This window comes from Drosophila eugracilis, unplaced genomic scaffold, assembly GCF_018153835.1.
Source record: "Drosophila eugracilis isolate 14026-0451.02 unplaced genomic scaffold, ASM1815383v1 contig_2154, whole genome shotgun sequence".
NCBI classification, from domain to species: Eukaryota; Metazoa; Arthropoda; class Insecta; order Diptera; family Drosophilidae; genus Drosophila; species Drosophila eugracilis.
In genome coordinates, this window is record NW_024573038.1 from 11,268,036 (window position 1) to 11,288,581 (window position 20,546).

Sequence of the window (20,546 nt, forward strand, 5' to 3'; positions counted from 1 at the left end):
TATATGTTCTTTTTGGGCATGAGAATTTTCCTATGTTTGATTTTGTGGTTCAGTGGTTCTTACGGTGCTTCGTTCTGTGTCCTTTCATTTTTGGTTTTTCTTTTATTTTTCATTAGCTTTCTTTTCGATATAGTAGGTATGTATGTATGATAAAAAATATAAAAGTGAGCATTGTTGAATGTTTACCTCCTTCTCTATATATAATATATGTATATATATCTAGATATAGTACAAGTCCGTGTTAAATTGTATGTGTTTATCGTGTTTATATAGCAGATACAGATATATAACCATTTCTTGTTATGTACTAGGTGGCACAGTTTGTTTTTGTTGTAGTTGGTTTTGTGGTCTGGTCAGGAATGCATTAAAGGGGCTTTGATATATAGTTTTGTTTTGGGCTTAAAGAGGATTAACTCAAAAGCGAGACCTGGAAATCATAAGAGTTTTATTTGTTGTTTTTTATCCGGTAATATACACAATCATACACTTTATATGTGATATATCGATATATCTACAAGTTTGGATTATCTCTGGTTAAAAGTCTAGCTCAATCTTAATCGTACAACAAGTTTGCTTCGGCTGAGGCTTTGCTTTTGCTATTCGGTAATATAGCTATCCATATTAACTATAACTAACTGCTATTGCTATTTACGATATACGATATTTACGTGGTAGATGGTTTGGTTTTTGTTCTGGATCTCTATATATGGTATGGTACATATACGGTTCTATATGGTATTTATAAGCTTTCATTTCCGTTTTTCCCGTGTGATGCGGTTTCTGTTTTTTGTTTTTTTTTGGTTGAATGAGTTTTAAATGCCGTTTACCCTTTCATTAGCATAGCATATAGATAGCCTTGTTGCTGTTTGTAATCATAGTTATGTATATATATATATAGTTCTATACATATTAATTCACATAAATGGTTTACATCATCCGTGTGTGTTTTTTTTTGTTTTGCTTGTGAGAGGGGGGAAGGTTTTGGGGGTATTGAAGTTGAAATTGAAATGGTTTTTCTTCATTTTGCTTAAAATTGCTTCTCATTGTCGTTTACAATTTAGATATAGTTTAGCATACGTTTTATATACGGTATATGTTTATATGTTTGCTTGTATGCATGTATACATTATATTAAATAGATATTTATCTGGTAGTTCTCAAAGTTTAAGTTAAGCCTCCTTCATCAAAATGTATCGCAATATACAAAGGCGTGAGTGCGTCCACAAGGCAATCCCCTTGATATTTTTTTTCCTTCATCATCTTTTTCTTCACGCATAAACATTGCAAAATGATTTTTCTTTTCTTTTTATTTCTTTTTTTGTATTTATAAATTTTTGAAAATTTAACTTGAGTTTTATTTGTTTAGATTTTTGTTTTTGTGGTAAATTCACTAACAATAAGTAACAGCATAAGCTTCTTTGCTTGAATTTGGTTTTTAATTTTTACTTTTAGCTAAAAAATGTACATAACTGATATTCAGTAAAGCGTTTAATTACATAATAGTCAACAAAAAGTACAAGTACAATACCTCATATATAACGATTCAATTTCAATTGCAATAATTTTGTATATTTCTTACTTTCCACACAGACACATACATAAAGAGAGTTAATAAGAAAGAGAGTTAAGCAGAGAAATAGATTTTCTTTTGGTTTTCTGAAGATTTTTTTTTTTTTGGAGATGATAAAAAATAAACAAGCCCGACATAGGAACAATGCCCTATCCATATCATATCGTTTTAGTAGACACAAAGTTAACTTGCTTTTTGGGAGGGGGCTTTTGGCGGGTAAGGGGAGTTATATAACAAATTGCTCTTGTGACATGCAAAAGTTTCATTTTTATTCCAAACACTATCACACACAACAAACGAAATCAACAAACTTGCCGAAACGATTGACTGAACGATTGACTGAGTGAGTGACAGATAGATAGGTAGATCGTTTTCTATATAATCGAAAAGTGAAGGATAGAGAGCGAAAAATACTTTGGTTTTTTGATCATCTATAAAAAGGATTTTTGTCATTTGCTAATATTTTCTTTTCTTTTTTTTTACACAATACGTATGAAGTTATAGTTAGCACAGACTGTTGTTCTTGTCGTGCCTTGTTGTTAAGTTATATAATTTCTTTTTTTTTTTACTTGCTCGTGATCGCGCCCTGTCGGCTCGGCTCTCCCTGCTTTAACATCGTTTAACTTTTACTTAATGCCAATCAACCTCAAATTTTAAGCGTTAATTTCTTCTTGTCTCTACAGCGCGTTAATGTTATTTATTTTTGTTTTGTTTGCATTTTTAGTGGCAGAGCAGGCGAAGAGGCCCTTCTGCCCTAGCAGTTTCATAATTCGTTTACCATTTTTTTTTCAGGTTTTGGAGTTTGGTTTTTGGGGTTTGGGTTTGGGTGCCTGGGAATTTCCCTAAGTTAGTTTTGAGGTGAGGAGAATACAATTTTGCAGCGGATTTTCCTGGTGTCGGCATTTGCTCTTTAAAACATTTAACAAACATTCAAAAATTGTGCAGTGTGCAGTTTAAGTTGTACTAATAACAGGGATATGCCTTGCGGTGTTGTTAGATTTATCGATACGAAATGATCGAAAGATATATGTATATCGAATATGGTCAAGAAATCATTGTCGAAATACTAAAAATATCGATTAACCTTACAACACTGCGAGTATATAATTTGATATTTTGGTTAAAATTTAGAATCGATGCGCTTTTTTGGGCTAAGTACTTTTGAGTGGGTGTTGGTATTGGTGTATGTGTATTTAGTGTTTGTATGTGTGTGTATTTGTGGCCATAGCTACTGCTTCCTTCTTTTAATATATATTTATAGCTTTTTACATTGTTTTTTTTGTGATTTAATTTTAAGATTATTTTTAATTTTTACAAATTATCTTTTTTGCTTAGGTGGGCTTCATTTTTGTTTGTTGTTGGTTTTTGTTTTTCGTTTTCGTTTTCTTGTTTGTTTGTTCAATTAGCTGCTGTAAATACAATCAATTTGGCAATATGCATGCGAGTGTATGTGTGTTTGTGCCGTGCATGCGTGTGTGTACTTGTGTGTGTTAGTGTTAGTTAGTGTATGTTTTTTTTTTTGAATCTAACAAAAGCGACAATTCGTTACTAATTTGCTGGTTATTTTTACATTTTACAGTGTCTGTGGTGCCTTTAAATCTTGTTTCTTCAACATTTTCATTTCTCTGCATCGTCTTCTTCTTCTGGCTTACGGTTTAAGGGGTTTTTTTTCTTTAAAGATATTTTACTTGTTCACTTTTTTAACATTTTTTAAGCTCTTGATTTTCTTAATGTATGCCTTATTGGGTTTGTGAGGGGGCTCTTTTGTGGGTTTATCATCAAATAACATTGCTCTTACAGTAATCACGTGTGAACCTAAACTTGTCTTTCGTCACTAGTTTAAACAAGTAATGACTAACGGTCTAAGCTACGTTTGCTCGCTTGATAATCAATAGTAATAATAATTAATAATCATACAATAATATGTTTTTAGAGTTTACACAGATTTTGTTTTTTACACAATTCGACTAGCGCGTGGTTAGTAAGTGTGGTTCGATAGTAGGGGGGTTCTTAGGGATACCTAAAGTCTGAATATAGGTCTTGTCTCTGGTTATTCCAGTTGAGGATTGGAGTGGTTCTTGGTTCTAGTACTAAGACAGTTTTTTTTTTATCAGGGGTAGGAAGCCATATACTGCTTTGTGGTTATAGAACGGAAAGCCAAGTGAGGGTTATAGAGATGCTCTTGCTTTTTATTTGTATATTTTTGTTTGTATTGTTTTTTTCTTTAACCTTGGCAGTGTTAAAATTTTTCATTTGATATATCGGAACTTGTTTAATAAATTAAACAAAAAGAAAGTAACTTAAAAGAGGTTCAAAGACCTAATCTTGAAATATTTGACTTTTTTTTGTTTAGAGCATCTCTTCAGCTACAACAAATTAACACATTTCTAGGAAGCCTAGTGAAGCGGGATATGTTGGCTCATATAATTCAGTTATAATCGGATATAGCCGGGACAATTTAGGGATAATTTTTGGTCAAGCGCGTTGTGTAGTTCAGTGTAGTAAGAGGCGTGCATGAGGGGGGGCAGAGAGAGAGGTCTTTGTTAACAAAGGTAGCACAATTAAACTGTTTACTGATTGAATTGCTGTTGCAGTTTTGAGAGAATGTTTCCAAAAGTTTTGTTGCTCCAATTGCTAGAATTGCATTTTGACTTTTTTTGTATGGTGTTTTTGTATTTGTTTTTGTTTTTGTTCGGTTTCTCCTTACTGGTAAACGGAATTATTATGAGATTTGTAGTTGTTGCTGCTGCTGCTGCTGTAGCGTTGGTGTTGCTGCTGTGATCCAGATGAGTAATGATGATGGTGGTGATGGTGGTGTTGCTCGTGATGGTCACGATGGTGTTGGTGGTGGTGTTGTTGTTGTTGGTGGTGTTGGTGTTCGTGGTGGTGTTCGTGTTCGTGTTGATATTCCCGTTCGCGTTGTTCGCGTTGCTCCCGCAAATTTAGCTGCCTATCGCGATGATGTTGCTGCTGTTCGCGTTGATGCTGCTGCTGTTCACGTTGTTCACGTTGCTCGCGTTGCTGCTGGCGGGTGGGTGTTTGCTGCTGGTGTTCGCGTGTGGGCGTAGCATGTGGCTGATGTTGATCCCGTGTGGGTGTTGCCTCACGCGATGCCTTTGTTGGTGTGTTAGTGTTTCCCGGTTGTTGTTTACTTGCAGTTGTTGCTGCTCCTCCCGTTGGTGTTCCTTGTGTGTTGTTAGTGTTAGACGTTTTAGTGTTTTGATGTTGTTGCTGCTGCGGCTGCTGCTGCTGTTGTTGTTGCTGCTGCTGCTGTTGCTGCTGTTGCTGGTGAGGATGTGGATGCGGATGCGTATGCGGATGAGGTTGATGATTGCTGATCGCCGCACTGCTACCATAATGGCTATTGATGTTGTTGTGCATTTCATGTGGCAGTGGCGGCGGGTTCTTGGCTTTCGTTAGCGGTATTGGTGTTGGCATTGGTTTTGGCGTCTCCGTTAAATCGATGCCCCATTCATAAAGGAACTCAAGTTTTTGTCGTTCCAATGGGTCACTGGCCGGCAGGGCAAGCAAATGTTAGGCTTCTAAAAATATCAGCGCCGTTGGCTTCGGTTCCAAATTTGATTTTTTTGCTTCGACAACTAAGAAGGTTATTTCAGCCTTTTCACGATTAGCAAAGCATTCGGCTATTAGTCGAGCAACCTCCTACAGACAGATTATTTAGTATCTTAATAGCGTAAAAACTATATTATTTAATCTCACCTGATGATGTAGACCTTCCACTTTGGTTCCATCTACCTCCAGTATGAGTTGCCCGACTTCTAGGCCGCCCGCTTCAAATGCTGCACCATTTTCCTGTTTGCAAGATCAAAGTTAGTTTCATTTTCATTACTAATATATAAAGAAGCATAAGTACTTACATGGATATTGATTATCCTAGGGAGCGGGTGTTTTGTATTAGCACCACCTTCGATAGCAATACCTAAAATTGGTTTGGTTTTCTTAACTGTAATGTGTAAGTTGCCTCTATGATCAGGTACGACGTTTGGATTGTGTTCATGTGTTTGTTCAGTCGTTGAACCACCATTCTGCTCCGCTGACAGACGCTGCATGGACTGAAAAATAAATTAAATCGAGACTTATGATATACAAACTAAATAACTTACGAATTTTAAGTATTCTTTTACAGTTTTTAGTTTAAACTTCTTAGCTAACCAACTTAGTTTCTAAGATTAAAGTTCAAATTGTGTTTTGGTTTGATCAAATATAACTTTGGGTCAAGCTGTTAAAGTAGATTTTGTGATTTGTTAAAGGCAAGCAATTTAACAATTTGTTGATAATCAAGGACTTTTGTTGTATTTATTTACGTGTGTTTTTAAACAATAGGAAACGGTTCAAGCTATGGAAAGTTAGGCCAATTCAAATTTACATATAATTGCTAAGTCTTAGGTATATATATTCAATGGCATAGTTGCTGTTTATTTTGGAGTTATATAGGTAAAATATATATAGAAACAGATAGTAGAGAGAGAAAGTAGAAATTTTGTGTGATTTGTTTGGAATGAATCATGAAATGTTCTGGGGTGACCGAATTTTGTAAAGTAAAAAAACCGACGAAAATCTTAACTTTGATTTGGTTTCTCATACGATTATTATTATTTTTTTGTTTGTTTGTTGGCATTCAAGTGCTGTATTCAGTTATTATTATTCGTTATAGATATATCTGTTATTAGTTAGTGTGCTTGCACTAGTTTTTGGAGTAGCACTCACCTGATGCCTTCGTACACCTTTATCGCCCAGCAATGTGCCGCCTTCTTCCTTCATATCGAAACTTCGTGAGAGTTTTGTGGCCAACTCCTATTTTTTGTTTTTTTTGGTTTTGTTTTTATTTTTTTCAGATTTGGCCACATTGTATTTTGGCAATGAATTTGATAGTTTGTTTTGATTTTTGCAGAGTGAGCAAACATTTGATTGATTTTTGGTCGTACAATAAGTTGAATGTAAAATGAAAATAGTAGAGATATTTGCATAAGAATTCGTTGTAGTTGCTTGTAGTAGAGATTAATAAACGTTGTAGATTTATCTTGGTAGACTGTATATTTTTTGGTTGCGTGTGAAATATGGTTAGAATATATAATATATATATATATAAAGTTCTTGCTTGTAGCCGCTTTAGAAAGTGTTTGCTGATGTTTGTATTTCACTTTTTTTTTTTTTAATCTTGCTCGTTTTCAAACATACAGATAGAAATTTAATTGAATAAAGTATGACAGTTGACTATACGGTGGGTTAAATTGAGTGGTGGTTGGGCGGTTTTTGTGGGACAGCATAAGCGTGCTTCGAGAGAGAGAGATAGAGATAGAGTTAGATAGATAGAAAGAGTCAGAAGAGGGGACCTGTCAGAGATTGGTGTTATCGATTTGCATTCGAAGTGAACTGACTAGAGCAGAGCTGAGCTGATTTGCTTTGAATTGCAGAGCTTTCATGTTTTTCTGTTTTTCTCCTTTTGCATTAGATTTTTGGTTACCTTTCACCAATATTGGATTATTTTTTGATGTAAGCTTTGATTGCCTGATTGGCTTGGCAGTGGTTTTTCAGTTTGTCACTGGAAAAAGCAGCTTAGCTTATATTTTGGTTTTTATTTTTGCAATCGAAAAGGGAAGGCAAAAAGTAGTAAAAATACAAAAATCTAGGGTTTAACTTTATGCTTGGCAAAGTTAATTGAGTTAAATTTAAAGATATTTTTAAGATAAGGTAACCTTTAGTGATAAAGTTAAAAAAAAACGGGCAGTTTTTTAAAGATTTTCAATATTATTTTTAACCGAATCAACCGTATTTTTTAGCACTTTTATACATTCCCTTATATATATTAATATCGTTTCCTTTTTTATCACCAACACACAGAACGAAATGAACACTTTCTAGTCACTGAAGACCATAAGCTTTTCACTTAATTAGTAATTGGGACTAAGCTGAGTTCAAAAGTGCAATTTATGAATATGCGAGTGCTGTGTGCGTATCTGTGGGTTTTGTCTCTGTGTGTGTGTGTGGCTGTTTTGTGTTTGTCTTTGAGTTGTTGTGCAATTTAAGGCTTTTTTTTTGCAACTATACATTAATTATTATACAATCTATATATAAAAGCTAATGGCAAAGATTTGGCAACTAAGACACTTAGATATTGGTTTTTTGTTTTTTTTTTAGCTAGTCTAAGTCGTTCTAGGTAAGACCAAAATGTAGCGCTAACTAAAACTTGAAAAAACTTCAACTTACGAGTATTTTACAGGACTAAAGAGCTGCTAACTACGACTATGTTGGATTTTGGAGGTGCTTATGTGTGGGTGGGTGTCTCGTTTGTGTATGTGAGTGTGTGGGAGAGCAGCAGCTAAAAATGAAGGGCAACATAAATTGGGATTTACACTAATTACAGGGCAAATGAAAAGTGAAAATGTTATAAAAACACTACAAATCGATGTGTGAGAGAGAGAGAGGTGAAAAGGTGGGTGATTTATGGCTGGCGGTGAACCAAGACCAATTTATTCGATGCTGATACGGATATTGATATTTTGCGTGTGTTTAGAAATCGGGGTGACTCATGCGTAAATGTGCAAATGTATTTTTCAAGCTTTTCTTTTTTTTTTTTGTTTATTATTCACTTTTGTACGTTCTTTTTTTGTTGTCTTAAAGGCTTGACCTTTTTGCTTTTTAAAATGCATTGTTGGCTTTTTAGTCTTGTGTCTTGTTTAGCTTTTGTTTTTGTTTTTTTTTTAATTTAAATACTTACATTGACAATTTACTTTACAAAAAACAGACTAAGGAAATCTATATGAAAAGTTTTCAAGTGCGCCACGAAAACAAACAAAACAGAAAATAAAAAATGGAAATAATGTTGTTTAACTTGTGGGGCAAGCAAAGATTTGATTTGGAATGAGAGAGAGAGATAGAGATAGAGAGAGCACAAAAAAACTAAAACACATTTCCTACGAAAATACAACACAAAATGCTGGAAAAACAATCTTAAAAATTTTTATTGTTATTTTTCATGGCAGTTGCAGTGGCTTTCGTTGCAATGCACATTCAAAGAAACGATTAAGTTAGTTTAAGTTTAAGTTTAAGTTAATAGAGAGAGATAGACAGAGTTAGACAGAGAGACAGAGCGAGTGAGATAGAGTGATTGGCAACAATACTAAGTTCAGGCTAAATTCAATGCAACGAGATGCAAGTCTTGTTCCAAAAGAAAAACAAAATGCAGACTGTGAGAACATTTCGCAGACAAAAATTATTATTCCACTGAACTTGCGAACACAATTTCTATTTTGTGGTTGCTGGTGATGTTTTCTTTTTTTTTTTAGTTATTATTAAGTAGTTTTGTTGTTGTTGTTGTTTTGTTTGGTTTTCGTTTTAACGTTTTAACGAAAAATACATTGGCACTTACTAGAGGTCGTCCCCAATACCATGATTTGACACGTTGTGTTAAACCACCCAAATGTGAACGCAGTCCATCTAAGTAGCCGCCCTGAAATGCACACAAATGAACAAACAAGAACAATTTCGGGGAGTACGGGGGACAAGAGGTCACGGAAATTCAAACTGAAAAGCGATCTCTGGATTCGAATGGCTTTGATGGGAAGAACACAAAAACTGAGCTGAGGGTGTGACCGGGGTGAAATGACAAACTCGAGTGGTAGAGGGGAGAAATCAAAGAGGGGGGGAAATAGAAAATCAGTGTGCTAGGTTTTTGATAGAGAGAAAGTAATAGGAGGATTTTGTGGGTCGTTTTTGTTAGGGTTCCTAAGTTAAATGTATATTAAGCTAGTCAAGCTACTTTTTAAGTTTATTACTGGATATACATATAGTTGAGTTGGTTACATATTGAAGAGTACAGGAGGTTACAAGTAACCATAACTACTTAGATGTACTATTGGAATATGAATACCTAACGACATGACTCTTAACCATAAAATGGGTTTTATAATGTGTCTAAATCAAAAAATCTCTACAAAAGCTACTGTTTATATAGATCAACTTTAACTGTTGTATATATTTCTATATTAGCTATTTAACTAGTTAGAAAATCTGTAAATTATTACTTAAAAAATTTCTACATTTTCCTATTTACTCTTGGCAACATATGTTGCTAAGCAACATGTTGATAGGCTTGCCTTCCCATGTTGCTGGCTACATGAATATATAAACTAGAATGCTTCTAACATTTTAATAGCACACTTTTCGGCTGCAATTTAAATTTCCTTTGCTCAACTGAATAATCTGGGATTAAACCGCGCCTACAACCACTAAAACGCGTTCATTTACTAATTAGCTTTGGTTATGTCAAAACTTTGTGAGGTAATCTTCTCAAAAGCTTCGTTGCATGGGCCTGTTGTATTACGCCCACGTTCGCCGTTACCCGCCTCTTGCATTTGGAAAATTATGCACACGAATCACCCAGCGGCGAAATTAGTTAGCGAAATGGTTTAAAACAGAGATAGCGAGCTAAATATTTACAAGAGTTTTTTTGTTGCTCTTTTTATGTTACGATTGCTTCCTTATTGGTTTTTTTCCTTTGTTAAATATGTTCGTATATATTGGAGTTTATATAGATGTATATATATGTGTATATATGTTTTGGCATTTCTTTGGTTGTGTGTGTGTGTGTGTGTGTATATGTAAGTGAGTGTTGTGTGTCGAAAAGATAGTTTCGAAAAGTGCTTAAAGTGTAACAAACGGCGATTGCAGCGAACATTGAGCTTACCTGTTCCTGTTTCCAATTAATGCGATTCCCATCCATTGCGCATACGCAGCGTGAAACGATGGCGAAGAAAAAAACAAGAGTAGAAAAATGGAAAACCGAAAACAAAATTACAAATTAATTATCACCGCTTATTTGCTAATGAGCATCATCTCTCTTTTCAATGCCAAATGCAAACGCCATTCTGGCCATCATCAACTACCGCCTCACTCAAGTCGACAAAAACTACGATGAACTAACTAATTTTCCGTTTACGTCATGTTCGAAGAAAAACAAAACAAAGTCCCAAGTGGTAAATAAAAGACAGAAGACAAAAAAATGAGCTGGCCGGAGGAAACTAAAAACGCCGCACAGCTGCAGTAGATGTCAGCTGCAGTATCCCACAGATACATTTTATTTATTTGTCACTCCAGTTTCGACCATTGCGTAAATCGCACACTTACACTCGCACTTACAGCATAAATCTTTTCGATACATATTGATAGATATATATATATATATATATGTATATATAATTGCAGTATAATTTTTAGTCATAAATATTGACAATCTTAGTTTATCAAATCGCTTGCCATTGTTTCTGTCGTCGCTGTGGGTAATTTTTTACATTACTAGGCCATAAAAAGTAACTGGGAAAACGTTCAGTGGCAAAACGTCAAAGAAAGCAAAACTCAAACGCAACAACGAAAGCCCCAAGATGGAAAATATGTCGATGCCAAGCAAACTAAGAAATGCTCTAGTTAAAAGGTTTTTTAAGCCAAAATAAATGCAACGGTGTAGGTCTTAAGTTTAAGTTTAAGTTTTTACTATTAACTAGAAGTCGTTATTATTTCTGATTCACCAAAGGACCATAAATGAAATTTCAATTTAAATAGATTTGTGTTTATATCAAGGTAAGAGACTGTCTTGATTCTGAATGTTAATCAATTTAGTTTTGTATCTTTGAATCTTAAATGCTTAACTTAAGTTCATTCATATAATTATTAGACTTAACCTAAAAGCTAACTTAATTTTATTTTCGCGTCTTGGTAAGTAAATAAAGTCTTAATATGACCCACTATTTAACTGTATAATTTTTTCAACAGAATTTATTCTGAATTCTTTATTAACTTTTATTATTTTTCTCCACGGAAGTTCAACTATTTTTATCATTTTACAAGGTCTTTCCATGTTTTGGTCAAACTTTGTACCATCTGCCCACGACTCTGTTTCAAAAAGAGTAGCTCTGCTGCTGCGGCTGGCTGGGCATCGTCAACTTGGCTGGCTTTTGGCAGCAGCAGCAACAGCAGCAGCAGCAGCAATCGCAACAGCAACATGAGCAACTACAACCGTTCAGCAGCGACTATAGATTGAGCCGCAGCTCTACTACCTTCAGAAAAGTCTGCAGTTTCAGTCGCGCGTCGTCGCTTCGAGCGTAAGGTTGAAAGCCCAGTCATCAGAGAAAAGAATAAAACACGTTAACAGTCAACCAGACATCAGCTAAAAGTGCGTATTACACGAGGCTTAAATTGAACGAGAAACAAGTTGCCTGTGGAGTTGACAAATCTCGCGTTTCGTTACATTTCGCGCTCTGTTTGCTGCCAAAATTGTTGCATAAATAATAATAATGGTAGCAGAAGTTTGGTTATATCATCGCAATACTGCCTTTTTGGCATCTGAGATTGCTTTACTGCTTTGCATTTTGCATTCAATTAACTTCTAACTATTTCTCACAGTATTTTTTTTTGGCTAAGCCAATTTTCTTTGTTATGGTTTTGTTACCTCTTTTAATTGCCAGAATGAAGTTAAGACGCAGTCAGGCGTTCCGGGTTTCGGTTGATTTGTTGTCTTTCTTTTCTGCACTTAAGTTTCTGATGGAAACGGTGGGGAATTCTAGGTGGTAAGACTGCGAAATAGTTGCTAAACATTTCGACCCAGAAAAAAACAACCATTGGCTGTTAGGGAAAGCCAAAAAAAAAAAAAAGGTTCAGAAGAAATGCGCATAAAACACAGAACGAACGAAATGCTTTTAATGGCTTTTCAGACAGGCTTTCAGAGTGTGTCTCTCTCTCGGTCTCTGGGCCTAGGGGCAGCACTGACAACTTGACTAAAGTAATTGCCATTGGAAAAGGCATAAATACGAATACCCCTTTTTTCCGACTAAAAAACTCTAATGGAGATTGCTCCAATAAAACGTGGTTCCGCATGCTCACCAAAAAAAAAAGAACGCCGCTTTTTATGGTTTCATCAAAATTGGTTCCATTTAACCAATCATTTTCAAACGAAGCCAACTTTTGACCCATTTCTCATCAGCCGCCGATCAACAAAATCAGAGCTAGAGATTTGATAAATTATTCTTAGACATTCGGTCAGCTGTCAGTTGGTTTATAGGTCAATGAGCTGGCCCAAACACAAATTATTCATACCCAGTGTGTCACAACAAACACAGAGCTTAAATCTGATCTCAGACATTCTGACTTCATCGCGGACATAACAATAGTGTGAATTAAACAACAAATTAAATTTTCACCTTTTGTTGAATTTAACAAGAAAAAAAAAGCAAAGTTAAAGAAGTAGTAGAAAAAAAAAAAGGTTTCGGACTGGCAACAGAACCAGAAAGATTTCACCAGAATCTGAAGGAACAACTTTGGAAACCGGGAAGCCCAACTTTCACGGGAAAGAGAAAGAGACTTTTCCTCACACAATAATGAAAACTTTCAGTCAATTGCCTATATGTCAGCCCATTTAACTGTATTTTTCCCTACGCACATCATTTTCGGGCAATTTTTCTTTCAATTTGTTCAATCATTTTCTAGCCACTTTTTTTTGGTAAGCAGCTCAGGGCAACCATTTCAAAATCAATCAAATTTATGACTTTGCAAACTTTTGCAGCCAAGATTTGTTGTCGTGTTTGATGATGTTTTTTTTAGCCGTAGTAGCTCAATTTTTGTAACTCGAATCGAAAAGCTGGCAATCATCATTCATAGCACATGCCATTGACCTCGTTGTTCAGTCGGAGGCTGGAGGGGATTTTGGAAAAACTAGAGGGGCGTATAGAGCGGAGAGGGCAACTCTTTGTCATTAGATACGCATCGGCGGTGGAGGAGGGTACCAAGTTGGTCCACCGCAACGATGGAGTTTTTATTGACCCAAAGCTGGATTTTATTAATGCCATTGCAAGGTCAACAAAATTGTTTTTTTTTTTAATTTGAAAACAAATTAAGGCTTGCGAAAGTGTCACATGTCAAAATTTATCGATTGCAATAAAAGATAATGCCTTAGGGTATCAATGTTTGTGGGTTAAAGTTTATGATTTGTTAATTTTCTATTGGTAAACTTTAAGCTAATAGTTACCTATGAAGATTGAATAGCTTTTGATTTGTAAAGTTTGAAGTTATGAACTTTAAATTGGTTGCTTAAATTGGTTTGAAGTTGGAAATTTACTTATAAAAGGAGTCACTTTTTAATAAGGTCACTTTCCTATACCTACTAGCTTTTTTAAACGCCACCTTAGGGTATTTAAAAGGTAGCATAATTACCTTTAACCCCCCCTGGGGGGGAACCCAGTCAAGTATAATTAATAATGTCAAAAGATGACAAGCTGTCGGGATTGCTAAAACAACATAATGGATAGACGTAAAAAGAGTTTGTCATAACGGTTAATCAAGATTCAAGACTTCACACTGCCAGCACCTCCTCCTTACCCTACCCCCACAAGGTTCTCATCATGATGATGATGATGGGTAAAAGTGCTCTCTATTGACAGACATTTCTTCTAACTGGGCTCAATCTCATAATTATATTTTACACCCATTGAATTTGTAGACCGTATTTGGGTTTGTTTTTATTTTCAGCATCAGCTTCAGCTTCAGCTTCTGTTTACTGGTTTTCGCTACGCATCCAAAATGGTTTATTTACATTATAAACAACTTCTTCTTCTTCGTCTTCCATCTCTTTTGGTTAATACAAAAAAAAAAACAAGCAGAAGAAGAAGAGGAAAACTTGCAGCTACAACAATTTACTTTCCATTTACGTTTGCTCTTGACAAAGTTTTGTACCTTATTTAGTACATTTCTCTAATGACCCACTTTGAGTTTTTGGTCTTGGCCATTGCTCTGCCAGATCTGGCCCCCACCCCCTCCTTGCTCCCCTACGATTTCTATCCCCGGGTCTCGGAAACATGTAATTTCGAAAAAAAAAAAGTGAGTGTCCCATAAGCCAGACAAGCGACAACCCAACAAAAAAAGTTGTAGTTGAAATCAAACTGGTTACTCAGCTGCCGTCTGGGTCGGGGTCTGTCCATTGGCCATCGTTCGTTGTCCATCGTCCATCGACCATCCGACATCGTTCGGCGGTCAGTCAAGCCGGCCCAAATGGTGTCAGCTGTGTAAACAGGGCTAAGCAAGCGGATCGCAAGCCGTTTAGCTGCTACTCATTTTGCCAGACCCAAATCCAAATCAATTTCATGCGAACCAAAATGAAAATCCTGCCCTGAACTTGACTGACTCCTCTGCTTTTGCCTCTGCCTTTGCCTGCATGTTGATACGGTTGAACGCCTTTTGCGGAAATTATTGCAATTTTCTTGTCTTGTCTTCTAGCCGAAACACATACTATATACCAACGTACATACATTGGGGTTTTGGCGGTGAGTTTACTTTCACTTTTGCTGCACTTAATCAACAAGTTGTGCGGGAGAGCTGTGTGCTGTGAGTGGCACGACCGGCGAAGTTTGCACAAATGGTAGGGGGGAAAACATTCATGAAAAGTATATTCAAGTATAAGACTCTTCGCTCTAAATCAAATAAGAACTTAAGTGAATAAGTGAAGTTTGCGGGACATTAAAATAGTTCTTCATTACTGGACGATTCTTGGTCGATAGAAAGAGTTTTAAGGGAGGTGTCTTTGAGGGGATAGTATTAAATCTTTTGGAATTCTTTAAAGTGTTAAGAAACTTCTTGACATTGAATTTCGACTCGGATTGTGGAATATTTTTATATTTTACAGCAAAGCATTGTTAGAAAAATAGGTCAGGTTCAAATGTTTAACCAAAAAGCAGAAGAAGTCTTATTTAAAACTATCCCTTTCCTTTGATAATCTGAATTAAAAGTTAGTTAAACTTTAACGCTCAATATCCTAGGTCACCCCAACCCATTCCCTCTGTTTATTTTTCTGCTGACTTTGCCACCATCGAGTGCAACGTCAAACTCATCAAACAAAGTCCACTCCACACTGATTGCAACTTGGCCAAAGAACAACAAATCATTTAAACAAATCAAACATTAACAGGCGACTGGCTAACAACATGGAAACCTATTTGACGGAGATCAAACAGTTGCGCATACCACGCCCGAAATTCGAGCCCAACAGTTGCCATCAGCAGCACCAACATGCGGTAACAACCGGCGGGTCCACGCCCATGCAACCGCCCCCGCCCTTACACCACCGCCAGTGGCGACACTTTGTACGACCCTTTACACCGCCACGTGATTACCATCTGCCCATGGTGGCCGAGGGTTCAATGCATGACAAGATGTGAGAAGGATTCAGTGGCTAGGCAAACATGCTGCCCATACATAAACCCCATATATATACATAGATACTTAGATATATAGTGCTTAAGTTGTAGTGTTAGTTAATATAGTTAACGTATGTACTATAGATACAGATACAGTTACAGATACAAAGAATAAAATATACAAAACTTGAGTGGAGATTTCTTTCAAAAAAAAAGGGGAAATTCAAGGTGTGTGCTTATCATGAAATGGTAATTCATGGAAATGGTTACGAAAGTGTAGAGTTAAGAAAACTTTGATCTATGATTAGAATCTGCTATTGATCACACTCTGCTATAAAGCTTTATATTACACCCCCGCACTATAACAATCTCGATCACTTGGCTTACTCACCGTATCTTGTTCGTATTCCGGTAAAAGGGTTTCGCTGCCCCGGCGAGTTCTGTGCTCATCACAGCCGTATTCCTAAGCCGGGATAAAAGAATTTACAAAATACATTTTTTGTCAGCTAAGCAGCTCTTTTAAGGCTCTTTTTGGTAACCAATTTAGTTTTGGCATTGGTCTTAATGCGACTTAACGGGTATTACAACACTCAATAGCCAATTGGACAACATTGAAAAAGGAAGTACAACATAACCGGAAACAGATACGAAAACGTAAACACACAGACACAAACTGACAGTTGGACAAACATGGAAAAAGACTCAAAACATATAAAAAAAAAAATCCGACAATTGACGTTACACACAACAAGAGACAAAGATACGAGGTGTGTTCAAAAAGTAAGGTGACTTTTCAAATTTCGCGGGCAACATATTTTCGATTATCGATTTTTTTGTTTTGTTATATTGGTACACTCTTCCCTAACATCTGTACCAAGTTTCAATGGAACATCATCTTTTGTTTGGTTGTGAGAGGCGTAGAGTTACAAGCTATTTTGCGAGCTCGGCGATTTTTTGCTATCGAAAAATATGGATCGAAGGATTTGCATCAAATTTTGTGTAAAAAATAAAATTAAGTGCTCTGAAACACTTGAAATGTTGACAGTGGCATACGGTGAAACTGTTCTGAGTAAAAAAAATGTGTACAAGTGGTACAAACTCTTCCAAGATGGCCGGGAAGATGCCAATGACCAGCCTCGCTCTGGACGCCCAAGCACGTCAACAACTGATGAAAACGTTCAAGCAGTGACGAAAATTGTTTTGGAAAATCGTCGAATCACTATCAGAGAAGTTGCTGAAGATGTCGGTATATCGCTTGGCTCGTGCCATGAAATTTTTTCAAACGTTTTGGGTATGAGTCGTGTGTCAGCGAAGTTTGTTCCGAAATTGCTGAATTTTGAGCAAAAGAACCGTCGCATGAGCATCGCTCAAGAGCTGTTGAATGACGTCAACGACGACCCAGATTTACTCAAAAGGGTCATAACTGGTGACGAATCATGGGTATATGGTTATGATATCGAAACCAAAGCCCAATCGTCCCAATGGAAGAGCCCAGACGAGCCAAGACCGAAAAAAGCAAAAAATCGCCGAGCTCGCAAAACAACTTGTACCTTTACGCCTCTCACAACCAAACAAAAGAGGATGTTCCATTGAAACTTGGTACAGATGTTAGGGAAGAGTGTACCAATATAACAAAACAAAAAAAACGATAATCGAAAATATGTTGCCCGCGAAATTTGAAAAGTCACCTTACTTTTTGAACACACCTCGTACAAAAAGTAGATATAGAGATAGAGAGTTAAAGACACTCAAGATACAAAATAAATATAAAAAAAAACATAAGAGAGACACACAAAAGAGTTGGAAATCTGAAACCTCGGCTAATTCCTCAGCCGAATGTCAATTTTTTCTTACTCCAAAGCTTAGATGAACTTAAAATACTGCATACTGACCAAATTTAAGATAGATTTTGGTGCCATAAAATATATTTTTAAGGAAATTTAAGGAAACCCTAAGAAAAGACTCTTTAAGTAAGAGCTTTTCATATAAAAGCCTAAGTTCGATTGCCTTAGGATAGGAATCGTTGATAGATCCGAAACTTTTTCAAAAGAGAACCGTGAAAGTCAAATTTTCTTTTCCACTTGCTACCCTATTTTCCCATCTCGCTTCGATCCTGACCTGTTGCTGATTGTCTTTGGCCTGTTTGAATTTCAATTGACTTGGTCCCAACGGATGATGATGATGGCGCCCAGATCCCACGTTGCCGCCAATTCCGCCCAGATGACGCAATGAGGCATGATGGGGTGGATAATGTTGTTGTTGTTGCTGCTGCTGTTGTTGTTGTTGCTTCTGCTGCTGTTGTTGTTGTTGTTGTGGAGGCGATAATGATGATGAGGACTGGTTACTTGCTGTCTGATAATGTGATGCTGGCTGTGAGCGATGCAGTATGGGTCCCGCCGACATTGGGCGATGGGGCAACTGTAGTGCGGGTCTATCGTATACATATACACACACACAGGTAAGTTAACTGTTATGACGGGCTGGGAGGGTGGTGGGTCGGGATCAGTGTTGGGGAATTTCTAGATATTTTTAGCTAGCTTTTTACTAAGGATAAACACTTTTAGATATTTTCGGTTTAAATTGATAGTTTTCTAACATTTGACTTTACTGAATGTTCTAAGTTTTTGTTTACATATTTGGAAAACATTTCTACTCTTTCTAAGGCTGCTCTGGATATGATAATATTGATGGAAAATCTTTGTATATATAGTAGTATATACTTTTAACTAATTCCTATTCCAGAAGAGGATTTCTCGACTCTCACGACTAATCTCCTATGTACTCCTTTCTCTTATCTTTTCCAACACTGTTCAGGATAGGATCTTAAGGGATATGGGATATGGGATATGAATTTTCTTTTATTGGCTAGATACCGTTTGTGTATATCCGTTACGGTCATGCCCAGGCCCGAGTCCGACGAAGGACTCCGTCCAGTGGCAGCAATAATTTCCAAATCATCGGCAGTTACCTGTTGGGGAACGGAACGGAATGGTACGGAATGGAACGAAACGAAACGAACGATTTGGTTTTGCATACGATTCAGAGCGAGTGAGACAGTGACAGCTGAACAACAGTTTGAGAGTGAGTGAGAGTCAGTGAGAGGGGCGGGGAGGCTCTAATCTAGGCTTTCGTATAACTCTACCGAGCATAGAACAGAGACAGAGAGCGACAGAGAGATAGATAGTCTTAAAGACAGAGCGACAGAGATAGAGTGTCTGGGAGTGCATTCGATCGATAGTTATATTGATATGGTGCTGATTCTTTTGGTGACTGTTGTGGTTTCTTGATTATCCTTTAAGTGCATTTTCAATGTGAAATTACATAAGTTCAATTTGATATTTTACAGTAATTTTCTTACTTAAACATAAGACTAAATCTAAAGTTAACTATTTGGCAGTAAACCCTTTTTGAATTTCTATATTTACAACGACAGTTTCACTCATTTTGAGACAACTGTACTTCGTTTCGAATTTCCTCCTTAGAGGCAGTTGTATTGTTTGTCTTCGAATTGCTTTGGTTTCATCTTAATTTACATAAATCCACAAAACTCCCCACTTTCTTAGTACTAAAAATGATGTAAAAACTTTGCCACTACAATGTGTAACTAATGTTGGTATGTATATGGTGTCTTTTGTTTTTGGAAAAATTGACATTCGATTTGATTGTTTTTGTTTTTGTTTTTTAATGCAACTTTACTTGCAAAGGGCCGAATCAGAAGTAAGCGAGTTTTCTGAAAGCTATCTCAACCAAAATAAAATAAAAGAAAATTGCATGCAAGGAAAATGAAAAAGCAGCATTAACTGGTTTTGAGTTGGGTGGCTAAAGAAAGTGTATCTCGTTCAACAATTAAACTACAAGTTTTGTTTTGATTTTCTTTTGACGAGTGTTATTTGTATTTTGTCTACAGTTGAAACAGATAAATTAAAGTAAAAGTTACAAACGGTACAGTGACAACAATTATCAAAGACAACAGCAAGAAGTGAAAGATATACTAAACAATAATATATATATAGATATAGATATAGTATATAGTAAGTAGGGTAGAGATATAGACGAATAGTAGTAGACTGTAGACCGGTTGAACAGTAGTCATATATATAGTATTAGTTTAGAGTTTATTTGGCAGAAGAACATGCTCAGTGTTAGTTAGTTTGGCAAAGAGGAGTGTGTCTCTCTCTTAACTAAGTATATATTGTGTCTGTGTCGTAGAATAAATCTTCTAAAAAGCTTACCGGCAAATCACGGGCGGGGTCTCCCTTACGCTGTAAGAAAATCAAAAGTTTACATAGGGGTTAAGGTGTTAAAGAGAGCCTTGAACTTACCCTATGCCTATCCACGCTATAAGGATCGCGTTCCCTGCGATAAACGAGCTCATCGTATCGCGTGCGATCCTCAGGGAACACCAGTTCCCGTATTTCCGTCACTAGCGTGTGCTGAAAGTTAGAAAAATATATAATTGTTGTAAATATTATTTAATCTATTAGATTATCCTACTCTCCTCATAACTTTTCCTTTGGTTTTTTGAACATAAAAACCTTATACATCTCCAAAACCCAAAACCCTTCCCTCAAACTCACCTTCTCGTACGTATCTAACATCTCTAATAAGACGGCAACAAAGGCATCTATGGTCATTGCTTTCGCACTATATTCGGCAATATAGTAGGAAAGGCTTGCAAAGTGATGACGGGGCAGCAGAGAGCGCGCCTTCTCCTCCACCATGGTCGCAATCTGACCTTTTCGGCGTGCTCTATATAGGATCAATAAACATATTTTTGT

At 36.4% G+C, this 20,546-nt stretch overlaps 3 protein-coding genes across 12 annotated transcripts in view; 1 reads left to right on the forward strand and 2 right to left on the reverse strand.

Annotated features, from left to right (window-relative positions):
- Positions 1 to 1,414: 1,414 nt before the first annotated feature.
- LOC108105976 (putative cyclin-dependent serine/threonine-protein kinase DDB_G0272797/DDB_G0274007) lies at positions 1,415 to 5,017 on the reverse strand. The gene has a single exon (XM_017212793.2). It carries the CDS (start codon positions 5,006 to 5,008, stop codon positions 4,274 to 4,276), a length of 735 nt encoding a protein of 244 aa, XP_017068282.1. The 5' UTR covers positions 5,009 to 5,017; the 3' UTR covers positions 1,415 to 4,273.
- An 87-nt stretch (positions 5,018 to 5,104) lies between these two features.
- Positions 5,105 to 20,546, reverse strand: part of LOC108105974 (whirlin) — a 33,287-nt gene continuing 17,845 nt past the window's right edge. For 3 of the 10 annotated variants that reach the window (XM_017212780.2, XM_017212781.2, XM_017212791.2), the window contains 12 exons: positions 20,346 to 20,517; positions 20,091 to 20,201; positions 20,001 to 20,030; positions 18,642 to 18,736; positions 17,887 to 18,199; positions 16,160 to 16,231; positions 10,278 to 10,283; positions 8,961 to 9,041; positions 6,299 to 6,385; positions 5,449 to 5,643; positions 5,291 to 5,383; positions 5,105 to 5,233 (listed from right to left, as the gene is read on the reverse strand). In XM_017212780.2, coding sequence (XP_017068269.1) covers positions 5,105 to 5,233; positions 5,291 to 5,383; positions 5,449 to 5,643; positions 6,299 to 6,385; positions 8,961 to 9,041; positions 10,278 to 10,283; positions 16,160 to 16,231; positions 17,887 to 18,199; positions 18,642 to 18,736; positions 20,001 to 20,030; positions 20,091 to 20,201; positions 20,346 to 20,517 — 1,384 coding nt within the window. The remainder of the gene's footprint in view (positions 5,234 to 5,290; positions 5,384 to 5,448; positions 5,644 to 6,298; positions 6,386 to 8,960; positions 9,042 to 10,277; positions 10,284 to 16,159; positions 16,232 to 17,886; positions 18,200 to 18,641; positions 18,737 to 20,000; positions 20,031 to 20,090; positions 20,202 to 20,345; positions 20,518 to 20,546) is intronic. The other 7 variants (XM_017212788.2, XM_017212787.2, XM_017212782.2 and 4 more) reach the window with 6 other exon arrangements.
- On the forward strand, positions 11,586 to 15,959 carry LOC108105977. The gene is made up of 2 exons (XM_017212794.1): positions 11,586 to 11,759; positions 15,540 to 15,959. Exon 2 carries the CDS (start codon positions 15,556 to 15,558, stop codon positions 15,787 to 15,789), a length of 234 nt encoding a protein of 77 aa, XP_017068283.1. The 5' UTR covers positions 11,586 to 11,759; positions 15,540 to 15,555; the 3' UTR covers positions 15,790 to 15,959.

What these genes read in the sequence shown, in the direction of transcription:
- LOC108105976 (XM_017212793.2), bottom strand. Translation starts at nt 5,008, where the DNA reads ATGCCAACACCAATACCGCTAACGAAAGCCAAGAACCCGCCGCCACTG.
- LOC108105977 (XM_017212794.1), top strand. Translation starts at nt 15,556, where the DNA reads ATGGAAACCTATTTGACGGAGATCAAACAGTTGCGCATACCACGCCCG.